The sequence below is a fragment of the Pleurodeles waltl genome, chromosome 3_1 (genome assembly GCF_031143425.1).
Source record: "Pleurodeles waltl isolate 20211129_DDA chromosome 3_1, aPleWal1.hap1.20221129, whole genome shotgun sequence".
Taxonomy (NCBI): domain Eukaryota; kingdom Metazoa; phylum Chordata; class Amphibia; order Caudata; family Salamandridae; genus Pleurodeles; species Pleurodeles waltl.
In genome coordinates this window covers 958,416,505-958,436,672 of record NC_090440.1, presented here as the reverse complement: position 1 = coordinate 958,436,672, position 20,168 = coordinate 958,416,505, and the positions used below count along the sequence as shown (strand labels likewise).

The window sequence follows — 20,168 nt, the reverse complement described above, 5'->3', positions numbered from 1 at the left end:
ATCCGCTGCGGCGGAGGAAAGGCCTGATTCAATGTTGTGTCCAGTACTGCCCCTATGAACAGGAGGCGTTGAGGGCTCCAGGTGAGATTTGGGCTCATTCACTGAGAATCCCAGGTGGAACAACAAGTGAGTTGTCGACTGCAGGTGACACCGCAAGAGCTCCAGAGACTTGGCTTTGATCAACCAATCGTCCAGATAAGGAAATACTGCTATTCCCTTTCTTCAGAGCTCTGCTGCTACCACCGCCATCACCTTCGTAAAGACTCGAGGTGCCGAAGTAAGACCAAACGGAAGGACCGTAAACTGAGAGTGCTGCGACCCCACCACAAACCGGAGATACTTCCTGTGGGGCTTGAGGATCGGAATATGGAAGTACGCATCCTGCAAATCGACAGACACCATTCAATCTCCTTCGTTCAACGCCAAAATAACCTGTGACAGGGTCAGCATCTTGAACTTTTCCTGCTTGAGGAACTAATTCAAAATCCTCAGGTCCAGTATTGGCCTCAACCGACCATCCTTTTTGGGGATCAAGAAGTACCTTGAATAGCAGCCCTGACCCCTCCTGCTCTGGGACCCACTCCACTGCGCCTTTCGACAAAAGGGACATCACCTCCTGTTGCAATAACAGAAGATGGTTGTCCGAACAGAAGGAGGGGCAGGGAGGAGGAAATTCCCGAAAAGGAAGAGCATACCTCTTCTCCACAATGCCGGTTACCCAGGAGTCTGATGTTATGGACTCCCACATGCAAAGAAAGTGAGTAAGTCTCCCCCCTACCGGAGACGTGTGAGCAGGGAGTGGTGGAGGACTAAGGCTGCTTTCCCTGCTGCACCCCTCCGGCGGAAGAGGAAGAGGCAGAGTACTGCTGGGTGGCACCCCTAGTGCGTACTCTATCCCTGCCCCTGAAGGATCTGTAAGGAACAGTTCCTGCAGATTGTTGTCCTGCCGCATGGAGCCTGCCACGAAAGGAAGTGCCACGACCAAAACCTCTAAACCTCCTAAAAGATCTGAAAGCAGAGGAAGTGGCTGACTGGAGACCTAATGACCTCGCCGTAGCTCTACTCTCTTTAAAACGTTCTAGAGCAGAGTCGGGTTTTGATCCAAAAAGTTGGGCTCCATCAATTGGCAGGTCCAGGAGAGTAGTCTGAGCATCAGGGGAGAACCCTGACGATCGCAGCCAGGCCTGCCGTCTCGTTGCTATGGATGTGCCCATAGCTCTGACCACCGAATCCGAGGTGTCCAGCCCAGATTGAATTACCTGGGTCACCGCCCCCTGGGCGTCTGACAACAGGTTCAACACCTCCTGTGACAAACCAAAGGTGGCCCTTAGCCTCATCCATAAGGGCACGAATATAACGCCCCAAAATGCAAGTCGCATTGGTAGACTTTAAAGCCATGCTACAAGAAGAAAAGGTCTTTTTAGCTGCCTGGTCCATCTTCTTAGACTCCCTGTCCGCAGGGGCCCTGGGTAACGAACCAGGAGCAGAACGGGAGGAGCACGACGCTTGGACCACCAAACTCTCCGGAGTTGGGTGCTTGGTCAGAAAGTCCGGATCACCTGGTGCTACACGATAGCGGCTTGCCACCGCCCTGTTGACGGCTGCCAAAGTCACTGGCTTTTTCCAAATGTCCTTAATAGGGTCCCAAAGAGCCTCATTGAAAGGCAGAAGAGGCTCCGCCACCGCTGACGCTGGATGCAGCACTTCGGTCAGGAGGTTTGTCTTCACCTCTGCAGCAGGAAGTGGAAGGTCCAAAAAGTCTGCTGCCTTCCTCACCACAGCATGAAATGAAGCTGCCTCTTCCGTATACTCCCCCGGGGAATCCAGGTCCCACTCCGGGGAAGTGTCCAGGCAACTTGCCGTATCTAAGCCTTGCAGGTCCCCTGAAGGCTCTCATACTCCTCTTCTTCCAGCATCCTTACAGCCAATCTCCTGGATCGGAGCCTGGACTCGAGCCCCGGCGTCGATAAGGTGTCAGCCGACGCCGAAGATCTTCGACGGCGCCGACCTTCAGAGTCATCCGATGCGGGACCCTCTGGCGCCACAGGTAACTTCACAGTCGACTGGATCTGTGGCGAATCCACCAGCCTTCTGGGTGACGCAAAAGGCATCCGCGCCGAAGCAGTACCTCCAGAAGGAAGAAAGGGCATAATGGGTGTCGGCTTGTAAGGAGCCGGAGCACCCAAGTCAAAGGCCAAAGGCCCTGATGGAGCCGCATGCCAACCACCAGACGCCATGGTGGCAAAAATATTAAACATAGCATTAAAAGATGCTGCGGGTGCGTGCCCGGCACCGGGAAAGATGGATAACCTTGAGGAACCGGCGCCGGAGAGGGAGCCGATGACGGCCTAGGCATCTCCTGCTCCGGAGAAGCCCTTGGCTCCTGATGTGGTTCCACTTCATATACTGACAGTGGAGACGTCGGGCTTATCTCCCACGTCAGCCAGTGCCGAACTGATGGCAACCTCGAAAGGGAACGTTCTCTGCTCGACTGGCGCTGTGAGTCATGACGACGCCGAGAGTCCCGATGGCGCTATTGAGTCTTCGAGGATCTTGAAGAAGACTCTCTTCGATGATGCTTCTCTTTCCTCTTAGAACGAGCAAGAAACAATTTTGCCTCTCGTTCTTTTAGGGCCTTAGGACTCAGGCGTTGGCATGAACCACATGACTCGACCTCATGGTCGGAACTAAGGCATCATAAGCAATTTTCACGGGGGTCCATGACCGACATGCGACCCCCACACTGTTTACAGGGTTTAAAACCCGACTTCCTCGGTTGTGACATAGTTACACCAGAGTGAAACTTTAGCTCCCTGATAGCCTCGAAGAAAAAACGTTACTTGATGGCACGGAAAAAAGGGAACTGACGTCTGCACGTCAACGAGGGCTTCTTATTGCCTGGATGACGTCATACGGCGTCGTGTGGAGTCGGGCAATTGTGACGTCATCGTCGACATGCAGAGCTAGAAGAAAATTTCAGTCGAAGCTGGCGCGTGGGGAAAATTCTTTAGGTGAGGAATCCACAGGTAGTTGTATCCATCAGAAAAATTGTTTTTCTCTGAAGAAGGTTTTCGAGTCACAGGATCGAGTGACTCCTCCTCTTGATAATAGTGTGCATGGGCATCAAGTCCTTTGTTAGATTGTTTTCCCGATGGTGGGTGAAGTAAAGAGTGTATAAATGTACATGTAGATATATAGCTCAGAAATAAGATGTCCATGCAATGTATATACATATTTACAATGTATTGCACTGTAGCGGTTACAGGCTCCGGGGAGAAGGAGGGCGCATGTGAATCTACAGCATTACATGCCACAAACAGGTGTCTACTGGCTAAGTAACATTTTCCGTTCAATGGCATGAGTACCTGTAGATACACATGCTTTCCTTAGACTGAAAAGCAATCCCCTCTAACGGTAAGCGGTGGTTAGCCTGTAGGAGTTGGAGTAGCTTGAAATAATGTTCTAAGTACTGCCTGTCCAACATTTGTTCATTGGCGAGTTAACACATCCACACAGTAGTGTTTAGTGAATGTGTTTGGTGTAGATCATGTGGCATCTTTCCATATGTCTGCCATTGGTATGTTGCCTAAGAATGCCACTGAAGTTTCTTTTTTCCTAGTAGAATGTGCTGTAGGAGTTAATGGTAACTGTCTTTTAGCCTAAAGATAGCAAGTTTGAATACACTTGACTGTCCATCTGGCTAACCCATTTTTTGAGATAGGATTACCTTTGTGAGGTTCTGAAAATGCCACAACAAGTTGTTTTGATTTCCTAAACTCTTTTGTTCTGTCTATCTAGTACATGAGAGCCTTTTTTAACATCAAGGGTGTTTCCGCAACTGAGTCTGGTGGTGGAAAGAAGACTGGCAATTCCAGTGACTGGTTGATATGAAAAGGTAAAACTACCTTTGGTAGGAATTTTGGATTTGTTTTAAGAACTAATTTGACTATATGAACTTGAAAGAAAGGTTCTTCTAACGGGAACGCTTGAATTTTGCTAACTCTTCTTAAAGAAGTGATTGCTATTAAGAAAGCAACCTTCCATGATAGGAACTCTAGAGTACAAGAATGCGTGGGCTCAAATGGTGGTCCATAAGTCTAGTGAGTACAATGTTAAGATTCCATGCTGGAGCTAAAGGAATTCTAGGTGGAATAACTTTTTTAAGACCCTCCATAAAGGCTTTTATAACAGGAATCCTAAGTGGGGAAATATGTTGTCTGTTTTGCAGGTAAGCAGCTATAGCTGTTAAAGGAAGCCTAACTGAGGAGTATGCCCAATTTGCTTTTTGTAAGTGTATCAAATAGCAGATAATATCTTGTAGTGAAGCCTTAAGTGGATCAATTTACTTGGATTGACAATAGTAGACAAAATGTTTCTATTTAGCAGAATAACACTGTCTAGTTGAGGGTTTGCGTGTTTCCTTTAGAATATCCATACATTCAGATGGAAGTTGTAGATAGCCAAACTCTATGACTTCAGAAGCTAAATCACCAGGTTGAGTGTGCTGGGATTTGGGTGTCTGATTTGGCCTCTCTTTTGAGTCAACAGATCTGGTCTGTTTGGGAGCTTGTGATGTAGTACTACAGACAGGTCCAATGTTGACATGCCCATGTGGGAGCTATGAGGATCATAGTGAGTGAGGTTTGTTTCATCTTAATTATCAGAGATGGAATGAGAGGGAGAGGTGGAAAAGCGTGAGCAAATATCCCTGACCAGTTCATCCATAGAGCATTGCCCTTGGATTGAGGGTGTGGGTACTTGGATGCAAAGCTTTGGCATTTTGAGTTTTCTCTTGTGGCAAAAAGGTCTATGTCTGGGGTTCCCCACATTTGAAAGTACTGTTAAATTACTTGTGGGTGACTTTCTCATTTGTGGACTTGTTGCTGCATCCTGCTTTACAGGTCCGCTAGTTAATTGTCCCTGGGAGATACTCTGCCACTAATTGAATGTGATTCTGAATTACCCATTTCCAGATTGTCTGTGCTAAAACAGACAATTGAGATTAGTGTCCCCCCCCCTTGTTTTTGCAGATAATACATTGCCATTGTATTGTCTGTCCGTATTAACTCTACTTTGTGTGTGATTTGTGTCAGAAAAGCTTTGAGTGCTAGGAATACTGCTAGTAATTCCAGGTAGTTTATATAAATGTGTTGGTTGGAGTCCCATTCTCCTTGTATAGTGAGGTTGTGGAGATGAGCTCCCCAACCTATTAGTGATGCATCCATTGTGATAGTGGTCCAAGGAACAGGGTTTGAAAGGGCAGCCCCTTTGATAGGTTGGTGTATTCCATATGGTAGTACTTTGAATTGGTAGTGTTTTCCTGCTATTACAAATCTGAGATATTTGTGATGTGCTGGATGTATGGGAATGTGGAAATAGGCATATTTGAAGTCTAATGCTGTCATGTAATCCTGTTTTTGTAGTAGGGGAATGACGTCTTTTAGAGTGACGATATGAAGGTGTTCTGAAAGGATGTATAGCTGGAGAAAGTCTGAGATCTAAAATTGGTTTTAGAGTGCCGCCTTTCTTTGGTATCAGAAAGTATAGTGAATATCCTTCTGATCTCTGTTGAGAAATAGGTACTATCTCTACGGCTCCTGCACCCGGGCTAAGACTGGGCCCGCCCTTGCCTGTCATTGTCCGGAAGAGGCCAGGCTGGGCCACCTCTCTTGGTTCGTCTGTCCAGGTGAAAGTTATTTTTAGTAGTCTTGTTGTAGATCTCCCATTCTGACTATAAGGCAGGACAGCTTTGCATGCATGTCCATGGGGAAGAGAAGAGCTGCAACCTCCAGTAATCGGGGGAATGGTCCACCCTCATCAAAGTCATCTTTCACAAATTACCTGTCCGCTGTAATTGGGGTGATTACCTCAGAACTCAAGCAAGTGAAAGAAAGAATCCTTGCAGTAAAAAAACAGGCCACAAACCCCCATTGGAACCAGAGGTGATTATCATAAATAAGGGCACAATACCCCCAGAAGTACCTTTGGACAGCCTGGAAACGGAGCAGCTCACAAATGTGCCTCCAAACAGTGAAGTACCACCCTTGCCCCTACTTGTGAGGCCTACAAATAAGCAGTTGGCTAGGGAGAGGTCTAGGTATTAGTAAGCCCTCCTGCAAAAAAAAGGGATGTAAGTAGCAAACCTTGTGTTAAACAGGACAAAAGTCAGCACAGATTGCGTCAAACGGTGGCCTTAAGATCGGTAACAAGGTTACAAGATCTAGAAACTGAAAACGAGACCTATGTGAGTAAGTTGCTAAAGCAGTTCCTTGCTAAAACAGAGGCCACACTGAAAGATTTTTGCAGGAAACTCGAATCAAAAATACGATCTATAATTAGGAAGAAACTGGATTTTCTTATCAGCCAATCTCCCCCTTAAACCAGGGGAATTCGGAATACAGGTCCATGTACAGAGACACAGCAGCCAGTGGAACATCCCGAAACAAGTTGTTCTGCTATGCCTGAATGATGTTCAACTGAAAGAGATCCCAATCAGGGTCAGAGAGACACTTATGATAGAGGGAAGGCAACCCCTACAGTACAAATAAAACACAACTGAAACTGTTCATGATGCAATTAGAACCTCAGAGAGGCCTAGTGTAAGAAGTTTACAGCCCCCACCTAACTACACTCCATAGGTAATTGTTTTAGAAAAAGTACCATGACTTGGTGAGTCATTAAAGCGAAAGGCCGCTCACTGGTTGCGGAACAAAGCAGGGGTACCGGCGGACTTGAACAGTAAGATTGTTTACACCCGAAGGGTGGACTGTGTAGGGCGTTTTCCCAAAAACTCAGAGGGGGACTGTGTGGTAGTGTATTTTAGAGACCCAGAAATCGTGTGTTTATTATTACACCACCTAAGGCCATTGCCCAGGAAATACAAGAGAATACATGTGAACCCACTGTGTTTCCTTAACATAGCAGATTTTGCACACACACAAATTGCCCCGCTCAGCCAAAGACCTCTTAACCCCGCGCCTTGTTTGCAACAAAAGTTCAATGTTCCTGCGAGTTCCCGCTTTGACCCGTTAAGTAATCTGGATATGCTAGATTGACAACAATTGAGAGAGAAAGTCACCCCGCAAACAGGGGAGAGGGTGCCCGTAGAGGAAAGGACTAATATAAAATAGGGGGTACATTTTGGGGGCCTTTAGTTCCATCAAAAGAAGATATAGCCCCGGTTAAGCAGAAGGACCTCACCCTGATTTTGTAGAATATAGCAGGTGCCCACTCTGAGCTAGATAATCCAGGCTGGCTAGGCTATGTGACCTCTTTTGATATAATCTGCTGCCAAGAAACCTGGGTAACAGAGCCATTACAAATAGAGGGGTACGGCTCATTGGCACGGCCAGCCCTCCCATCTCCTGTGGGTAGAGCAAAGTGTGGCCTTGTTACTTTTGTGTCCATTCAACTCATAGGTGCTCAATTTACACTGGTATGGTCCCTCCCCTTACTTTCTGGTAACTTGGCTAGCATTCCCCATGGAGCCTGACATTCTTAAAATGAATTATTATAAAAATGTTATCAGAGGTTGGGTTATATAGTAGAAGACCTAGATTGCTTCTTGGAAGACTCCAGCTCACAGCTGACTCAAAATATGGTGACAGCCTGGACAGGGGATTTTATTATCTCACTTTCTAAGCTTAGTGTGAAACAAGTTTGTGTGTTTTTTTTTTTTTTTAGGAAAGGATGAAGCTCAGTCACATTTTAGGTACACATTTTAGGGGAAACTTTAATGTCCTCTTACTGAAATATAACCTGATGTTTGCTGGGGATATAGTGTATAAAGGGGAAGTGATATCCCTACTTTCCTAGGAAAGCTGAGTAGTAGCAAAATTGATTTTATTTTAATTTCGGACGAATTCTCTCCCCTGCTCTCGGAGTTTAAAATTGACCCAAATTGCAATAGCGATCATAATCCACTCTCTACTGTTTTAAATTCTCATTTAGGGAAAATCAAAGGAAAAAACTAAGGAATTTGCTTGCTCAAGGAAAAAAGGGCCAGAGACTGAAATTAGAGAATGTTAACCCTGTTTTATTTAACCAGAAAATTATAAAAGAAAATTTGTAGGTGGTGTTAAATTATTTAGAGGATGATCAAGAACACCATGTTATATTAGCCGGGTATAATAGATTATGTAGTTCCATTTCAAAAACATTGATGAATACTTAGCCCATAGCAGTTTTCAAACCACTTGGCTGGTTTATTAAAATGTGTACTAACTCCCACAAACTTCTCAAAGCTACCTTGAATGCTAAACCCAGCTCAGGTGAACATATAAGAGAGGAGAGGTGTGCATGTGAGAAGGCCCTTGAGGATAGGAAGAATGAGATAAGTAGTAAAGCCTGGTGAGATCTGACACTGGCAGCAATTCTGAGAGATAATGCCAAGCTCTGGACAGTTCTTAACTATCCCTTCTTTACAGACTCAGAGAACCCAAAGGTTGAATGCCTGATTACAGCTGATCAATGGGGAGCCCATTTTACATAAAATTTCCAGCCAGAAAATAAATCATCTCACTCCATAGATTTTACAAATGGTATAAATGAGGTGGCAGAGGGAATACTTCACTTTATCTCCCACATTGATTTAAATGAAGATGTCATGGCAATTAAACAATGTTATTTGGGGAAAGCTGCGGGTCCAATCAGGGTCCCTGCAGACCTATATAAATCAAACATTGACCTTTAGGCCACTCTGTTGACTAATGTACTGAGGTGTGCATTAAAAAGCCAAATACCCGCATCTTGGAGGATAGCCAGTGGTTCCCATTTCTAAACAAACATTTGCAATGCAATGGGTCTCGCGTTTGCTCAAGTTAAAGCTATTAGCATTGTAAACTCCTAACCTGAATTTTCTTGCCACATAAAATGAAAATGAAAAGTCAAACAGTTTCACTTAACTAATCGGACTTTTCTTGCCACATAAACTGAAAATGATAAGTAAAACAGTTTCACATAAGCGAGCCGACGGCCACCATGAGTGCGAAGCAGACACACAAAAGGAAACAGAAGTTCACTTGCAGTAAAACGTACCAGCAAAAGTGCTATTATCCACGTAACCAGAAAAAGTGCAAATATCCATGTAACAAGCACTCTATTACTGCCCAGTGAGATCGCGCCGAGTAGGAAATAAAGAGAAAAGGTAGCCCAGAAACCATTCCAAAAACATGGAGCCTTGTATGTTTTAAGTAGTTGGCTTGTGCATTCGAGGCGGGCTAAACACCAGAAAAGGCATGACCAATGCATGCCTTTCACTAATTAAATCAAGCGAATTTTAAAAGGCAAGCCCACAAACCAATCAAACTGATGGGCATGACATGGACGTGATTAAAAGCCCACAGAGAGATTACACCAGGGAGAGAGTGCTTTTCGCTCGACCCTCAAAAGGAGAGAGAGTGTCACCTGCATGCTACAGGCCAATTTTCCTTCTAGATTCCAGTGTCAAGGAACTGAGGCGCGTAATCTTGTCCCGACTGGAAGCCTGGACTTTTGAGAATAACATCAACCCTGGAGGGAGGCATCTGTGTGTTTGACTGGGTGGGTCCTGATAAAATGGTCCCCCCTCCGCCCAACCATTAGATTGTTCTTTTAAGAACAACATGGGAGAGACTGGCATGCAGCTTATGATAATGTCAGCTTGTTCTCACACCGGCTGGAGTACTGAGTCCACTGGTTTTCCAAGCATTGCTGCAGGGCACTCATGTGCAACCTTTCATTCGGGACTATAAAGATGCAAGAAGCCACTGACCTCAGTAGAGACGCTATCTGCCTCGCAGATTGATGATGAACCTGCAGAAGATTGTGACATTTCAGAGTGATGAATGATAGTCTCTCCTCCGAAGGAGTGTGGCCCCCAGGTAGTGCAGTTTTTGTACTGGTCAAACTGTAGATTTGTTTAAATTGATCTGAAGACCTAGACTTGTGAGTGTCTTGGCACAGATGCAAAAATGCTCCTTTGTTTGAGATGGGGAGGAGCTCTTTAATCAGTCAGTCATCTAGGTATGGATACACAAACATTTTCTATCTCCTTAAGAATGCTGCGACCACAGCCACACAGTTTGAAAATGTTCTTGGAGCTGATTAGATACTGAATGGCAGTACTTTGTACTGATAGTGCTGTGATCCCACCTTGAAACGTAGGAATTTCCAATGTTTTGTGGGAACTGGGATATGGAAATATGCATCTTGAAGGTCTATCACACACATCCAATCTCCATGATGCAACTGTGGGTAGATTTGGTGCACAGCCAGCATTCTGAACTTGCATGTACTCTGAGGTCTAAGATGAGTCTGAACTCTTGCTTAGGTCCTTTCTTTTTACTAGAAAGTAACATGAATAAATCCCAGATTCCCTTTGATGACACTGGAACTCCTCTGTGACCTCTTTTTGCATTAAGGTGTTGACTTCCGATTTCAAAAGGTCGAGCTGGTCCCAGGATATTTTTGCTGGCCAAACAGTTAGAGAAAGGGACTTGAAGCGAAGAGAGTAGCCGTTCAGTACAATATTTAATACCCATCTGTCTTTTGTAATTGACTGACACTCTTCCCAGTTATTGACAATACTTCCCCCTTACAGCAGCGGGAAGCAGCGAAGGGGGAAGTAATGAATCATTGTTTTGCAGTAGGTTTTCCTGCAGCTGTTGCTTGCTGCTGTTGATGAGGACTGAAGTATGACATTGCCTGCTGATGATGTTGCTGGAGCAGAGCGAGTTCCCCAGTTAATGTTCAATACCTCTGACTGCCTACAAAACCAAAGCTTCTTGCTGTATAAATATACGCAAGAAACCTATCTGTTGCTGGAATTGAAAATATTATTGGATGAATCATGCACCGAGTTTATCAAACAATTAAACACTCAGATTGCCTTAATAAATTAATAATGGTGCAAACCAGAGATCTATATCACAAGTACGGGCTCTACACTCGGGCATGTAGAGATCAGGTCTTCTAACTCACTGGGTGCCACTCCAGACCTGTGCAACAAGTTAAAAGGACACTGGGATAGCCGTTGATGCAGACCCCTTTTAAACTAACCACTTAAAAAATATGACTAAATTGTGTTTTTTTTTTTTTCTTCTTACAAGACACTACTTCCCTCAACTATGCCTTTGTGAGGCCCAGTCGGTCCTAGCGCTATTCTCAAAGCTTCAAACTCGGTTTTACTCTGTTTTGGCCAACAGAACTATGCTCTCAAAATGTTGCTGCTCATGGAGTATTTCATGTAAGACAGAGGACTTGCTGGCCGCTACGAGATGCCAATGAAGTCCTTTTGGAGTGCACATACGGTATTCCAGATTGTAATCTTACAATCCTCTTAGTCAATTGCACTCTTCAAGCGTGACTTTGTTGTAGAAATCAAAGTTCAAAAAGTTGTCGCCAACATTATTTTACCTTTCGGAGAACCGACCTGTGGAAGAAATTAGACTGCTGCAGAAACTTTTTCTCTTCGGAGGTGCCCTGCAAACATTTACAATCACCCAAAGTTTCAAACGAAACAAGTGCAATTTCATGTTGATGTAAATAAGTTCAATGGCTGTCTTCAAGCACAAAGAGGCCACAAATGGTGGCTGATGCAGTGTACATGTCCGACATGCACAACAGAGAATACCAAAACCTGACAGTAGAGGACTAATATACAAATTACTTTTGTGAATACAGGGTTTTTCATATCATGTTCAGTTTTACACCCAGGTTCCATTGGCATGTTGTTGTTTTTTTCTTCTATCGGTTGAATACTGTTCATTAGAAGGCAGGAGAAAGCCACTGCTTTGCACCATGTACACAGACTCTTTCCTTTTATGTTGTTCTCATTCCTTACCTTGGCATAATTGGCATTAGGATGCAGGCTTTCAGTCACTGCTTTGAACCACTCTTCCTCCTTTGGCGTGTCATTGAAAATAAATGCTTCTTTACTAAGATCAAGTTCTTGGAAGCTATAAAATGCAACAACAGAAAAAATAATGTACTGATTTTTCTAAATGTATTACATTTGCCTCTTATAATGCCGTCAGACAGTGATACTCTTATATTTTAGGTATTACATTTACACCCTTCAACTCTTATTCAAAAACTCCTAATAGGCATCATAGCTTTGTGCCATTACAAAAAAAAACATTCTTAAATGTTTATTCCTATGTTTGTCTCATATTTGGGTTTCTATTTGTTCACGTTTGTTTTGACATTTGCTAAGCTCTATGAAATAACAAGGCTGATGGCGAGGTTTTTCCCATTAACTGATTTCCTTCTTGCTGTACTTACTAAGCATACAAGTATCACCCAAGATACAACCGGGGTATATTAACTGTTGAATTCAATAAATGTGGCTAAGAGGGAAGCCATCATGCAATCTAAGCAGTTAAGTCATCACAACAATACATCTCTTCAATTCCTAAAGTGCAATCGTTTGACGTGTTTTCACGCAAGAGATAATGCTTGCATTCAGCAAAACTTCAATATTCATATGAAAGAAGAACGTCTAATATCATAAGCTTATTTTAAATTAGGAATGCCAGGAAAGTGCATCTTTTTGTGTGGTTCCTCGTTTTAATTGTCTGATTTTTCAGGATATTTGGCCCCTGGACATTGGGAAGCTGAAAAACACCTCTCAATGCATGTGCTCTACCAATTAACTTTTTTTACATTTTTAATTTTTATTTTTGCTGCAGGTGTAATTACATTACATAAATCAATCAACCATAAATCATACATCATAAATCAGAACTTGATCGTAGTACTTTTTCTGTAAATCAGTTTAATGTGCTTCAATACTTTCCTATACCCTTATCTTAGTAATATCTGAACCACGGTATCCATAGGAAGATTCTTATCTTGACCCCGACTACCCCCCACCCCCAAACCTAATCTTTCACTGAATTTCTCATCTTCCCCCATATCCCCTGGTATCTTCGCAATGCTCCTACCCGTTGAGCATACAATTTTTCTTTTGTCCGTGTTGCCTCCATCTTTGCCTCCCACGCCGCATACGTAGGGGGCACTGATGATTTCCACACCTGGAGAATCAGTAATTTGGCTATCAGAGTACCCACAAATATTATTTGTCTAGTGGAAATGGACAAATCTGTAGTTTGCGTAATACCCCACAATGCCACTAATGGGCTAGGGGCTAATTTGTACGATATCATGGTCCTAATCCAATTGAAGATCTTCTCCCAGTACCCTGCCAGATACATGCATGAAAAACACATATGGACCTAATGCCTCTGGGTCTTTTGGCAGCGCTGACACAGACCTGATGACTCCGGGAGCATTTCCTTTATGCTAGCGGGTGTGTGGTAAAGCAGCCAATTGGAATACAGAGCTATTCTTTTGAAATTAGCACCTCTAAGTGCTTTTTGAGACACCTCATTGTGCTTTCGCCATTGCTGTATCTCTATTTTACACCCAGTGATATTTTCTACTCTGACCAAAAGTTGGGAGATTGCCTTAATTGAGCACCCCCCATGAAGTATCTTATACTATCTGCCAATGCCTAATCGATTATCATAAAAAGCCTGGCCAATAACTTCATTGGGGCCAACTATTACTTTTTCGTTGATTGTAAGAAATGTTGGATTTGACAGTAAGAAGATTTTAAACTTTCTGGAATGTCCTTTTTGACCATTACGCACTGTGCCCATGTTTTAATATGATACCCTATATCGAAATACGCTAGGATCCTAATCTCTAGCTCTTCCCATTTCTGGGCATTTCTTTGATTAAGTTCTAAGCCTATCAGCCATACATCCCTATCTCGGACAAGTCAATTAATTGGCTAATCCGCAACAGGTAAATTTGGAAATTAGGTAAGGCCAGGTTGGATGGTATAGAAATGCGTAGCTGGTATAAATCAGAGGTGCCATGTGGGACACAGTGTGGCCTGGATCATCGACATGAGAGATTTCTAAAAACATAAAACCAGTGTTCCCAAGCATCCTAGATCACCATCAGGGCAAACTGCAGCTTCTGTAATGCAGACTGAATCCTTTTCACAAAGTCTACATCTATCATTGAACAAGCCATCTGTAAATGTGGTCTTTCTGCCTGCAAGACTTAGGTGCCTAATGTTTAGAAGTGAGTCATGCATTTTATTTTAACATGCATACTTCTACAGTAAAACAATTTCAAAAGGGCTACCTTCTGCTTCAAAAGCACCCTAACGTGGCTTAGAAACCACACAAAAGAAGAAGTTACTTCCCTTCAGTAACACTCTTACTGATGAACATGATTACTTCCATAGAATATTTACTTGAATCTCTTACTCAGGTGCCAGAATGGACCCACAAATGTTTTCACCGTACTCATCTTAACTGCTTCTCAGGAGCCACTGGATTTTGCACAGCATCGTCAGTGATGTCTTGCACCTCCACTTAAGTGACTTGCTGAATGTCATATAACACATTACCAGCCATGGTGATGTCACAACCATCAATCTGTCACACTACCAAGGACATAAAGATGTAAAAGGCACACAAGATACAATATCAGTAATGTCTTGCTTGGTGGGCAAGACCAATTTGTAGGAGTAAGCATATTGATCAGAAAGAGCATTACCAAAGGTAAGTAAATTGTTCTTCTAATGGATATTAACTTGAGCAGAATACTCACTTCAACACTCCCGTGTTATACACTCACAACTCATGATGCGAAAACAGAACAGACAAAGCTAAGCCAAAACAGATCTAAAAGTGTTCGAGTAAACTTAGGCTCAGCACAACTTCTCACATTCAGGCAACAGTGTTTCGAGAAAGAGTGGATAGATGACAAGGTAGGGGGGGCATTAGAAACAGAGTGCTCCTGACTCGCCCCTCATGAAGTGAGCACAAGATCACTTAGGGGGTGAGTGTTGTACGAACTGATAGTATGACTTATCAGCTAACAAGATCCAAAGAGGAATGTCTGCTTGAAAACCCTAAAAGACAATTTCAGACCTTGAAATGAGACAAACAAATCATTATCTTATTGCAAGGCAGATGTTCCTTGAAAACAGAATCTCAACACCATGTTAAGGTCTAGCCTATGTATCATTTGCTGCCACACAGAAGGATGAGAAGCAGGGAAAAAGAGGAAGCAAAACAGTTTGAGACATAAAATTGAAGCACAGCTTTTTGCAGGAAAGAGGTCTTGACTTGAAGCACTAACCTTTCTTTTGTGACACAAATATTGTGTCCTAAATATCATTTACAAAAATAGTGCTCCGTGGGATGTAGATTTTCTATTACTAACTCCAATGGAGCATTCATTTTGTGAAGGATATTTAGGCCCCAATATTTTTATCAGAAAATATTTAGTCTCTGTTATTCTGGTACCATAGCTTCCTAGATTACCGTGGTATGAGAAGAAACAGATAAGGCCTACTAGTCACTAAAGATCATAGCTGAGGTGATCACCACCAGAAAGACCATTTTCCAAGAAAGGGACCTTAGATCCCAAGAATGTAAAGGCTCTAAAAGCAAAGGCATAAAAACAATTATTCCTGCTTAGGCAAAAACAAAAAAGCTGAGATGGTGGTCAAATAATTTTTAAGCATATTTACAGTTAGGCCTTTCTCAGCCAAAGAAGTAGCAAATGTAAGAATATTTAGCTACCGGCAATGGTAAAGGACCTAAAAATCAGTTCTTACACCAAGTGGCGCAAACAGACCACATTCTGGAAGTACAGTTATCATTGATATTCTATGAATTGCCAATTCCTCTTAATCCACCTGTGGTAGATCAGAATTAGAAAGAGCTAACATCTCACATTCCAATCTCAAAGATCAAGCATCTCGAGATTGGGATGAAACAAACCTCCCCCTCCGAGATCTAAGGTCCTCCCACAACGAAAAAGTCATGATTGACTTGAGCCCATAGAAGATCCTAATACCAAGGATAACGAGCCCCGTCCAGGAAGAAATTTTGAAAGCAACGTCCTATATAAGTGAAAGAGGAAGAAACTTTTAATGTAGATCCGAATGTCTACTCCTGGTACAGAGCATCTCCCATTGGCACCCATCAACAGTAACTGGAGACAGTAGATTGATGTCCTTATAATGCCATTTAAAAACTAACACAGACAGTCATTCTGCTCAGTTTGCTCTCTCGTTCTACTTCTCTGCAGGATGAGCTACTGACAGCTCAGTTTGCCTGCCTAAAGATCGATGCGATGATGTAGGATGCCAGAAATCCAAGCACAGGTGATGTGACCTTCCACCCCTTACTTATTGAGGAATCTGATCACAGCAGTATTGTTAGTTTAAAACTTGCATCTTTTTGTGGTGCAGCAAGGGAGGAAACTCTGAAAGGCTAGCCTTCTCGCTTTAAATGCTATTTACTCTCTTGCGGTTACCACAAGGCACTGTTCACATTCCAGTTCTTGAAGGTGTGCACCCCAACCATATAAGGATGCATCTATCACCAGTAATCTCCGGCCTAGGAGAATAAAAGAATCTCCCTTCGGACAATAAGTCACACATTTTTACTATAATAGCATCCTCAAAATGGGGACTGATCCAAATCTTGCCCCTTAGTTTCTCAAAAGCTAGTTTTACTGAACATCAAAAGAGTATTGAAAGGAAGACATTCCCAGACAAGCAAGGCATGCTACAAACAGGCAAAAATCCATAAGAGCTAAAATACGCACAGCTGCTCAGCCTGTCTGTACTGGATTATTCTTGAGTATCAAAATCATTCATATCCTTTAAGGCACACTCAAAGCCACCTGTGTATGATTTACAAGCACGTAAATAGCATTACTGGGCTTGAGAGCTAGGCTCTCTGACATGTTAGTTTTCCCTATTGCTTTTTATTTTTGGATTTCCTATCTTTGGGATTGGCAGGAATAGTATTCTGCTCCATCTTAATAACTGAAGCCTCGGCAATAAGACTCTCTGGTTCAGGATGAGTTGAGAAATAAGTAGAATATGTAGGGACTGGTCTAAACATTTTTAGGTTTATCTAACCATAGCAGGAGCAGATAAATGCTTAGTACATAGTGCATTTACTTGGTCAAACGATGCCTCGTTAAAATGTAACATCTGCTCTGCTGACTGCTTGACAGTCATAATTTTAGTAAACAGGAAAGACTTCTGATGCTGCCTAAATAGTTCAATCTTAAGAGTCACAGCAACTCTCCACACCTGCCGCATGCTCAGCGTGCTCAACATAGGTAGTATTATCATTTCTGGAAGATTTGTATCAGGATAAAAATCCTGCCCCTTGCATCCTGAAGATCAGCAAGCAAGGCAGTGCCTTAATTCACAAAGGACAGACAGCTCATATGAGAAGAATGTGAGTCTCCCTCAACACGATTTGAAAACTCCAGAGAAACGGAATCTGACTAAAAAAGCTCCATTTAAAAGTGAACTCTAACCTTACAAATCCTGGGCAAGTCCCTTTCTGTAAGAAACTGATGAGTTTTCTGCTTAGCAAAAATCTAATTCTGCTCTTTCAAAGGTAATGCACCAACACCAAGTGACAATAATGGCAATGAATCAGACAAAATGACTTCAAAACTGTGGGGATATTTGGCTTTGGAAAAGGCTTTTGGGCAGATCTGAGCCCCAACACAATTGATGTATGAGTTGCTGGAGCAGACAGTGTCATGATTGTAGCAAACAAAGCCAAGTGACTCCAAATGGGGACAAAGCTGATGTCATAACCTTCATGGAAGCTGACAAAGGTGTCCCAGTGGAGGGGAAGCAAGCATTCTCCTTATGGCTTCCCAAATTTTCTGCACTTGGTGAGCTGATACTCCAGCAGATGAGAAACTCAACTGGGTACGAGACTGCAGGAAGCCAACATCCTTAAAAAGTATATGTAAGAGTCATGAATGTCCTTGCTTCTTTTTCTGTTGTGCTGTGAACTGTGCCGCTTTTTATATTTTTTTCCATGAAATCGCTGTGAAGAAATATCTGACCATGACCTAGTGTGAGACCTTGAATGAGATTGGTATAGGAATTGTTTTAAAAAACTAAGGCTAGCTTTGACCACCTTTTTATCTCAATACCTTGAAGTGCATTGTTAGACAAAGGTCTCAAATCTCCGGATCATGCTTTTGGCTAAGCCACCATAGCCATGATGGATGGGGATCAGAAACTGATATGCGTCTCCTATAAGTCTCACAGGGCTTAAAGCTGGGAACTTGGGAGGGGAAATGATGACAACAACAAGAAAATCACAATTTCCAGGACAAATCATTGAACAAAGCTGGCAACAAAAATCCACCAGCTCGGAAAAACTATATTTTATTTCACCAGAAATGCACCAAGTAGTTTTACTACATTTTCCACCTGATTTTAATATTCAAGCTGATGGCTGGTCTTTAGGTAGCCTTCTGACATCTTGATAGACCCCAAGGAATTGTGAGTTTTTAGACACTTTTGGCCAAATGAGATAGGAAGGATTTAAATGGGTGGTAGGGCACAGTGTGTGGACTTTTCAATAATATGTTCAGAATTTCAGCCCTCCATCATCTCGAAATGAAAATACTACACGGATCTGCAGAAGACAGAAAGAAGAATGCTGTCAGAGTATTCTTGTTTCTCTTGGAAGAGACTGAGTATTGGAATACTGCTTTCTTCTAGACCCAAAATCTGGAGTTATTCTCCGTTTCAGGAAAACTTGATTCTTGAAGAAGACAGCAAGATGGAAGTACAAGAATCTCTGACTCTTCTTTGTAGAAGAACCCGAAGACCAGCGTGACTGGATTTTGTCTGTCCTCTTGCAGGCAAGAGGCAGTTTCCTTTATAACCCAAGGACGTGTACATCAAAAAGAGCTCCTGGAATTTTACGAACATTTTGGACAACAGGATTGAGACTATTTGTTTTCATATCAAGAACAAAACTGTCACACTTGCCTTCAAAAGTCTTAGAAAGAGGTATTTGTTGCTACAATTGTTTAAGACTGAATTTGGGACAGAAGGCATTTTTCAGATTAAAGTGAATTGTATGTATATGTAGTATCTGTATAGTGTAAACTTCTGCAAAGTGCAGTGGAACGAAGATACAGTTGAGTGAACGGGAAGGTAGCGGAGTTTTGGGAGCAGAAATATACTGTTAATGCAAGTACTGCTCTTTAAAGAAAGTGCGCCTTCAACTATTCCCTTTTCCCTTGATGTTTCTTTTTTGCACTTCATTGTCTACAGTCAAAATGTGTCCTGGCTGTGGATCTGTCAAGAGCCACCAGAGAGGGGGAGTTTGTCAGCTAGATATTCTGGCCAGCTGGTCATTATGGCTTTGTTTTAAGCAGTTACATTTCTTTAGTAGGTTGTTTATTTTCTTGACAATGTGTTCCTTCAGAATGAGTTCAGTGTTCAAGTTAAATCCGTTACTAGGCATTGTGTGAGGAGTGGCTTAAATCCGTCCAGGTCCATGTCACTGAGCAAGGTTTGTATCAGTTGTTAAAAATAACAGGAATTCTATCTTGAGGCGTAGGAATCTTGGAGAAAGCGTGTTTAGTGATATATAAGGTCTTAGATTTGTAAAGATTGTGTGCATGATGTACTGGGTGTTGGCATATGAAGATTGTGGTTCTATATTAGGGTTAGTGTTATAGCATGTGTGAGGCTCCCACACTTTGGGATGGTGGGATTGATAGGATGTAGCGAATGTGGCTGCCTTTACCTGCCATGTAAGATGTGTGGGGGCTAGCTGAGGTTGTCTGGTAGACATCATGGGCCCCGTGTTTCACTCAAAAATTCGTATCAAGCGGAGTTGTTGGAGAGTGAAATAATGATATTCAAAGATGGACATGTAGTCTATCAAAGGTTGCCATAAGTGGGAAAATTTCATTTCTGAAAGTGTGAGTGTTACCTCATGGCTAGCATTTGCCACATCTTATAGATATTGGGGGTTTCCTTTTTTTTTCCAGAAGAAATCTATGAGTTGGGTGGCTGTTCCTGTTTTATGCCAGATGGGTATCTTTTTAGATCATGTTATGCCCTCTCATGTTTGAAGGGGTCATGCCCAAGATCACTGTGAATGGGTTAGCTGGGATGAGGTATCCCAGGTTCCCCTTAATATGGCCCAGAATGTCTGGATTATCGCGCACAACCACCAGATGTGCAGGAATGTCCATTCTTCCAACTCACGATGCCAAAATAGTATCGAAACCGTAAGAAACATTCTGTGCAGGCGTGTTGGAGTAAAGTATCATTGCTACATACCTTTACAGGCCAACTCCCTCTGCGA

General features: G+C 42.8%; 1 protein-coding gene across 3 annotated transcripts in view; it reads right to left on the bottom strand.

Annotated features, from left to right (window-relative positions):
* The window catches only part of INPP5B (inositol polyphosphate-5-phosphatase B), a 738,051-nt gene that overhangs the window by 342,240 nt on the left and 375,643 nt on the right, over positions 1-20,168 (bottom strand). For all 3 annotated transcript variants that reach the window (XM_069223977.1, XM_069223978.1, XM_069223979.1), the window contains one exon: positions 11,822-11,936. In XM_069223977.1, coding sequence (XP_069080078.1) covers positions 11,822-11,936 — 115 coding nt within the window. The remainder of the gene's footprint in view (positions 1-11,821; positions 11,937-20,168) is intronic.